The sequence below is a fragment of the Ricinus communis genome, chromosome 10 (assembly GCF_019578655.1).
Source record: "Ricinus communis isolate WT05 ecotype wild-type chromosome 10, ASM1957865v1, whole genome shotgun sequence".
NCBI lineage: Eukaryota > Viridiplantae > Streptophyta > Magnoliopsida > Malpighiales > Euphorbiaceae > Ricinus > Ricinus communis.
This window is the reverse complement of record NC_063265.1, coordinates 19968269-19977032: the sequence shown is the minus strand read 5'-3', so window position 1 is coordinate 19977032 and position 8764 is coordinate 19968269. Positions and strand designations below refer to the sequence as shown.

The 8764-nt window shown below is 28.9% G+C and overlaps 1 protein-coding gene across 1 annotated transcript; it reads left to right on the top strand.

Moving 5' to 3' along the window:
- The first annotated feature begins 651 nt into the window (after positions 1-651).
- Positions 652-8198, top strand: LOC8287674 (ABC transporter G family member 15). Its single transcript, XM_002529468.4, has 9 exons — positions 652-1034; positions 4267-4346; positions 5490-5951; positions 6121-6243; positions 6412-6546; positions 6635-6916; positions 7070-7342; positions 7461-7568; positions 7664-8198. Exons 1-9 carry the CDS (start codon positions 767-769, stop codon positions 8024-8026), a joined length of 2094 nt encoding a protein of 697 aa, XP_002529514.3. The 5' UTR covers positions 652-766; the 3' UTR covers positions 8027-8198.
- The last annotated feature ends 566 nt before the right edge of the window (positions 8199-8764 follow it).

Sequence of the window (8764 nt, the reverse complement as noted above, 5' to 3'; positions counted from 1 at the left end):
GTAATTAATTATTTTTTAATTTAACGCTTAAGAAAATATATATAATTATTTTTATTTATTAAATCGTTATATTTTGTTTGCTCTTTTATTTTTTCTCTTAACATATAAGTACAGCATCTCCGACCATCATCAACCACTTATTAGCATCATTATGCGGCTACTGGCTGGGGACCGGACATCAGGTGTCTCTGACGGAATTTCAACTATTAATGACTGGATTCCAGCAACTAATCAATCAGTGATCGAATTTCATCCACCATAAATATTTTAAATAATTAATAACCTTAATAGATTCTTAAATACCTTACTTTAACATTTTATTTTTACACTAAATATTATATATAAACTATATATTAAAAATTTTAATATATTATATTTATTATTGTAACGAAAAAGAGTAATAAAATAATTCTTATATTACATTATATTATAATTTTTATTATATTACGTAATTAATTATATTACATTTTTATTAATTCATATCTGCAAATGTGGATGAATTGCATGTTTTTCTTTTTCTTTTTCTTGTCAATTTCACAATCAGTGGTCAGGTTTTTGTCTATAGATATTTAAAGTAGTATTGGGATTGTCCCACCATGTCATTAAATTCAATTGATGCATTGCAAGAGTGCATGGACACCCAATAAATATTTTCTTCTTTGACGTGTTTTGACATGGGCCACAAATAATTAAGAAGAGCAGACATTGCACTCACACAACTGGGTAGCTACTTATAGCTGTGGCCTGTGCGCAGTAAGACATAGCCATGGATATGAAAACAAAAGAAGGTGAGGGTTTTGGAGATGAGTTAGAGATGGGAGTAATGGGATCGAATCATGAAAAAATGAAAGCTTTGGTGTGGGAAGATGTATCAGTGATGGTGAATCAATCCTACTGGAGCATGATGAGAGGATCATCAGCAAACAAGAATAAGTTGCTGCACGGGCTAAGTGGGTATGCCTTGCCTGGTCGGGTTATGGCGATTATGGGTCCTTCTGGCTCTGGCAAATCTACCTTGCTTGATGCATTATCTGGTACCTCTCTCTCTCTCTCTATATATATATATTTTTTTTTTTTCTTTTTTATTTCTATTTCAAGATTACCAAAATTTGATATATATATCACAATAAAAAAAAAAAGTATACAATAGATGAGTGACACGCCTTCTATTATTTAAAATTAATAAATATATATCAATTATCTGTCCGATTTGATGTATAGATATATAAAAAATCTAAATAAATATTTATCGTAAAAAGGTATGCATGCAGTGATTAAAATATGAATAACAGTTCAAGTTTAATACAGTTAAGTAATATTTATATTTCATAGTCAAATTAAGACTTGGACACTATGTTACTGATTTTCTTTTGATTATTATAACTTTGTTGGCAGCATATATTCTCGTTTATGCTTCTAATATGACCTCCAAAGGTTATCCCATAAATTGTCAAAAGGCACCTGAATAATACAATGATTACACTCAAATACCAATGTGCACCAAATATAGCATATATCAGTTAATTATAATAAGTTAAATATTTATTAATTTTTATTATTTTAGTGTTAAAATGTATAATCATTCAATCCAATAGTTTTTCCTAACACATTTGCCATAAACATTAAAAAGATTTTATGTAATGATTTAGTGTAATACAGGTGGTGCTGCTGTTCATAAACTATTCCCTCGCCCGAACATCTTTGTAAGAGAGAAGTTAGATGGGTGTTGGAAAGCATTAATGCAGGCTAATACTAGTGTGACCTAACTATGCAACTTAGTTGATAATGAAAAATTCACTAAATATTCTTTTTTGACACTTACACTAGTTTGAATTTAAATTTTTTTAATTTACCTATGGAAACACTTTTGTGAGTAAACTAAGAAATTAAGTTAATTATTTTTAAAACTAATAAAGTTTATAATTATAATTTAATTTTTAAAAAAATTAAAGAAAACGAAAACGATAATTCATCAAAGATACAACTATGCAGATATGAGGTAAAAGATGGTCCATCATTAATATAGAAAACTTGAACTTCAAATTTTTAATTAGAAAATCTTAAAAAGTTAAATATATAAAATTTTATTGGATAAAATTTATGAGATCAAAAAATAAAATCATATAAGTTAATCGAAAATTTAATTTGAATCTGATAAGTTTATTTGAAACCCCACCTAAATTCTAAGGCAATCCAAAATAGATTTTATCCGATTCCATAATGATATGAATCTAAAAAAGAAATAGGACTAGAAAGAGTTGAAACTTGCCCAACCCAAACTCGACCAATCCGAATTCGAAACTAGCAAAATCCGAAGACCCAAATGCAAATGATCCAAAATCCAAGACGAGCTTATTCGAACTCTATTTAACTTTCATGTTTTTCATCTCCATTATCTAGAATTAAAATCACTGTTTAATTAAGAATATAACTCATCACTTAATAAATTAATAGAAAAAAATTATAAAATTTACATATAAATTTGGACTCCATGTGTCTAAAATAAATACACATGTCAAAAAAATTAATATTAAAATTTAATATATATTAGTTGTTTATTCGCGAGTTACACGTCCATTATTATTATTTTGATTATAAATTAAATTTACCGATAAAATTTCTAATACTTTCTATTATTCTCTTTAAAATTAAAAAATAACAATAAACTAAATATTGTTAAGTATTTTTTTAGTATTTTAGAAATTTTTTAGTGCTATAATACAAAAATTATCTTTCAAAACCTTATTAATCAATTTTTAGTATTATATAAATTAATACTATAAATATACTTGATATTACTATTTTTAGACATAGAAATTACTGTATTATTAAAAATGAATAATTATTTATATAATATTAAAAGTATAATTTAATTTTTTTAACTAAGAATTATCATTTAATTAAAAATATAATTTATTGATAAAAAAATTCTAAAACTATATCTAAATTTAAATGTATGTATATATATATAATGAATGTTGTGATGGGTTGGATAAGGTGGTGGAAAGTGTGTGAGCATGAGGTCCCGGCTTGCAAATGATATTCGGATATGAATATTAGGGTCGTTATGGCAATGGATATATGATGGGAAAGTATGTAGTGGTCCCGGTAGATGACAAGGGATCCATATAATATTTACCGTCGCTAGGCTTTCGAATAACGACAAATTATTGATAATCCATTAAATTCAATCATTTTTTTTTTCTTTTCTTGAGAAAATACCAATAATATTGATAATCAATGCAATCTCTAATTTCCAGTTTTAATCTAAATTTAAAATAGACCTTTACCAATCCACTCTATAAATTAATTATATTAAAAGTTAATTTTCAAAATAAAATCCGAAAAGATTGGAATATATTATTCCAGCACTAAAAGCTATTAGAAAAATTTAGGCTAAATGTATATTTTATCGTTTAATTAATTTAATATTTTAACTTTTTATATAGTTTTATAGATATCTGAATTTATTTTATTGATATTATTTAACATTTTTTGATATTATATTTTTACTCGGAACGTCCATATACATTATACGAAATTATTTAACTATTAGCAAAATATAAAATTTAGATACATACTAAATTAAATAAAAAAAATTAAAATATTTAAAAGTTAAAATATAAATATTTATTTAATTGAATTAAAAGTTAAAATATTAAATGGATGATAAATACGATTTGGCCAAATTTCTATTAAGTGCAAATTGGCATGTTCCATCAGTATTTTAAGCAATTTAAAAATTAAATTGCCACATAAAAAGATAATAAATTGTGGGAGTAATGATGACATGCCAAAGTCAGGAATGTCTAAGGCTAAAACAATTACTATTATGTCAAATATCTAATCTCTTTTCAGTCTTATTCTATTTCATGGGTATGATTTTGTAGAAGGAATGCAACAACTCCTTTAGTTTAAACTTAAATGGTTTTCGACTTAAATTAAATTAAATATGCTCTCTATTTGGTATTTTATATTTCAATCATGAAACTAATTTAATAGGACATGTCATAACGTGCTAAGATTAATAAATTCTTCGTTACATTAAAATAAATAATAAGAAAAATAAAGTTTTCCACTACAGAAAAAGAAAAATATTTATTTAAATACCATTTATATGTGGTAGCTTTTTAGTTTATGAAAATCAGCCAATAAAACAGTGGCTAATCCGGGACTGAGAGAGAGAAATTCTTTTGTTAATGCACATCTAAATTAGAAGTTATGTTCTGTCATGAAATAATAATACTTTGAACATTATATGTTCAGGAAGGCTTCCATCCAATGTAATCATGACAGGAAATGTTTTGCTCAATGGGAAGAAGAGAAGCATCGGCTGCACAAATATTGTAAGTAACTAAGTACCATATTGATAAAATAAATTTGGACAAAGAAAAAAGAAATAAACTTGTGGTCTTTTTCATAATAAATAAGTGTATATAGTTTATTCTATTCATAAATTTTAGGATTATACATGTATCTTTGGCCCCCTGTATTTTTATTATTTTTTATAATTTTTCTTTATATTTTTATTTGTCCATATTGAGTTCTTGTATTTTTATTTTTAGTGATATTAGGTTGTTTTTTAATAGCGAGTTAGTGCATGTTAATAAGAGTTAATACATTTATCCCACTAACTAGCTAATCAGACACAAGCATCTCCTCGGATAGATTTTTCCTTTTGCTCCTCGGCCTAAAAGGTATTAGCAACTATTTCCAACTATTGTTTTCCACCCTGCATATTAGTTGGCCATTAAGATTTGTATATTTTATTAAAATATTTACGGTTTGACTTTTTTAATATTATTAAATAAAAATAATAAGTTAAATTAGATTATAATATCTTTACTATTTATTATTAATCAGATTTTAAATAATAAATTTAAAAGGATTATCGTTGCTAAAAATAAAAGTATAAAAACTTATTATCAAAAATATAAATATATAGAGGGCAAATGTTTATAAAAAATTTAATAAAAAAAGCTCAAAAAATATTCACACTTTCATTACCAGAATGTGTAATACACGCGCCAACTTACTGTTAAAAAAATATATAATATCAATAAAAAATAAAAATACAAAGACTCAATGCAGATAAATAAAAATATGAGAAATTATCAAAAATAATAAAAATGCAGGAGGCAAATATGCATTTCTCCATAAATTTAAATACATTGTTATGATATCTTTAATATTTGTCATTTAAACGCTAAATTTACAAATTAACAGCACTATGAATATTATTAATCAAAGAACGCACGTGCACTTATTTATAAAGAAAAAACCACGTGTTTTTTAAATTCAAAATTGATCGTACTACAAGCATTTTTTGTACTTCCCTCGTGAAATTCATTCGGACAAAGTTATAGCTAGAGAAAATCAAAAACATGATCTAGGTGATAAACTGTTTCATTACACAGATTCTGTGAACACATTTATTGTCTTCATGAATTCATTTGATGTTTTTCTTTTTATATGTAAAAATTTTGCAGTCTTATGTTACTCAAGAAGATCATCTTTTGGGAACTCTTACTGTCAGAGAAACACTAGCTTACTCAGCTCACTTGAGGCTTGGTTCTCGGATGACAAAGGAAGAAATCGATGCAGTGGTAGAAGAAACAATGAAGGAGATGGGACTGCAAGACTGTGCAAATAGCAAAATTGGGAACTGGCATCTGAGAGGAATAAGTGGGGGGGAAAAAAGAAGAGTCAGCATCAGCCTTGAGATGTTAACACAGCCGCATGTTATGTTTCTTGATGAACCAACTTCGGGTCTTGACAGTGCTTCTGCTTACTTTGTTCTTGAAGCTCTAAAAAATATTGCTCTGGATGAGAGAATAGTTGTCTGTTCTGTTCACCAGCCAAGTAGTTTCACCTTTGATTTGTTTGATGACCTGTGCCTGCTTTCAAGTGGCGAAACCGTTTACTTTGGAGACGCAAAGACAGCTCTAAAGGTAGTAATAGAACATCACTATGATGAAATTTTTAGGAAACCCTTTTAAAATGGACAATAACTACGAACTACTCCCGATGTATTGTAATCAAACGTACTGGCCCAGACAATGAAAGGGTGGCCCAGCGAAATCCTACAATGAATGCTGACTTGCTGATTTTGCAATGCAGTTCTTTGCTGAGGCTGGATTTCCTTGTCCAACAAGAAAAAACCCTGCTGATCATTTTCTTCGGTGTATCAATACAGACTTCGACAAGATCTCTGCAATTAGATTACGAACACAAAGAGATTTGGTTTGTAGCCCTACAATCTCTTTCTTTCCGTTGTAGTAAATAAATTTATATTCGTTCGTCGAGTGTCTTCGGAAGTTCATTTCTATAAAAGTTTCCAATGTACCCAATAAAATAAGCCCAATCTAGACTCTGCCAGTTTGTTTTACTAGTTGCTATTACATGTTACAGGGATCTCCGGAGTCTTCGAGTTCTCATATCAATTTGAATATAGAAGACATCAAAGCCATACTCATCGAAAAATACAAGAATTCTGAATATCCAATAAGTACAAGAAAAAGGGTCCGGGAGATTGCACTAGTTAATGTGAGTGATCTAACCTTTAGCCAACATAACAATAACTTTAATTATATGTAAATTATACTTCACATTCATTTATATCTTTACATTCCAGGATGAGCCTATGAGTGATTTAAAGATGAAAAACAGCAGTTGGGGGAAGCAGCTCTGCACATTGACTAGTCGATCATTCGTGAACATTACAAGAGATGTGAGGTATTACTGGATAAGGATATTGTTCTGTGTTATTGTTGCATCTGGTGCTGGAATTATGTTCTTTGATATTGGCTTATCACTCCCATCAATCTTGACAAGATCTAAATGCTACACCTTTTTTTACGACATCATGCTTGTCTTGTGTGTTGGAGGCTTACCCTCTATCACTGATGAATGGAAGGTAAGAATTTCCTACAAATGAAGTAAAAAATCTGTAGATTATCATTTCTTTTCTTCTTCTTTTTTTATTTTCTGTATATTCCATATAACGGCATGGCACCTAGGCCACGAAGTAATAGCTTATGTTCTGACAATATGTTCTGGATGAAAGTAGGTATTACACTATGAAAGATTAAATGGGCATTACGGAGAAGGTGTGTTTGTGATGTCGAACTTCCTCGCAACGTTCCCTTTCATGGCGATCACCGCTGTGTCATCCGGAAGTATAATATATTTCATGGTGAAATTTCATATGGGAATTTCCATCCTTTGCCATTTCTGTGTCAACACCTTCTGCTGTATTTGTATTATGGAGAGCATTGCAATGATTGTGGCATTTCTTTTACCTAATTTTTTGATGGGTGTAGGAGCTTCAGCTGGTGTAATTGTAAGTAAAAATAAGATTTGTAGCCCTACTTTCTTTCTTCTTTTTTTCTTAAAAAAATCTGTAATGTATTTTCTGAAAAGAAACTAATAGTACTATGCTATTATCTTTTGAGTTGCAGGTCTTTTTGACTATCCCAGCTGGACTCTATAGGCAACTGTCTTATCTTCCCAAGTTCTTCTGGCGCTACCCAATGAGCTATATCAGTTTTACCACCTGGTCTGTGCAGGTAGTAAAGGCCAGTCTTCTACTACCTAACAACTAGCTTAACCGACACTTAAAACAAGCTCAGGACACTTTTGTAATGCTCTTTTTGGTGCACAGGGTCAATTCAAAAATGACATGATCGGACTGGAGTTCGACCCCATGGTGCCGGGGGACTCGAAGCTCAGAGGAGAGGAAGTTCTCCAGAAGTATTATGGTATTGATTTAAAGTGGTCGAAGTGGTGGGATTTGGGTGCTGTTTTGTTCTTATCGTTGTGTCACAGGGTTTTCTTCTTTATGGTACTGAAATACAAGGAAAAAGTACGATTCCTACTAAGCAGACACAACTCAACAGAAACTATCAAACACTTGGCACAAAAGCCTTCATCGTTTAGAAGGGATTTGCATAATAGCTTCTCTAAGAGACACCAACCCCTTCATTCATTGTCTTCTCAAGAAGGTCTGTCATCACCATTGCCTTAGCAGTGTATATATATATATATATATATATATATATTATTATACAGATGTTCTTATATTTTACATTTAGCAGATGAACTAAATAGCAACTAAATGAGCTGAGAGACAAAGTCTGTTTGGTTTGCTTGTATTGTATCTAAAAAAACTTAATCAGAATAGTTATTTTAATGATTGATTAGAGAGCAAAATCCTAATAAACTAAAATTAATTGTATGATCCTATTTGAAAAATTGGTTGAATCTTTTTACCTGCATTCCCATTGGTGTATTAACTCATGTAGGAAACTAGATAGCACCAATGGCTCGTGAAAGATCAGAAAGCTACTGAAAAGTTAGAGCATCCCGCTCTATATACTTCTTTATTAAACTAATTCTTTATTTTAACTTATCTTAAAATAATACTCTCTATATATTTCTTATTAAATTAACCTTTTATTTTAATTTATCTTAAAATGTATATACTCATTATTTCATTCTCAGAAAAAGAGTTTAATTCTTCATTAAAAAAAAAAAATGTACACCACAAGAAAATGTAATTCTCAAAGAAAAAAAAAAGAAACATAATCAAATATTTTTAAAAGTTATTCGCCTAAAATAGAATATAACTCTTAAAAAATTTTAGATAAAAATGATGAATTAATAAAATTCTTAAAATCCTAATTTTGGATATATTCTCTATAATGTAAAATGTGCATAATTTAACAACTTATTAGAAATGATCTTCAATGCCACAAAATTGACT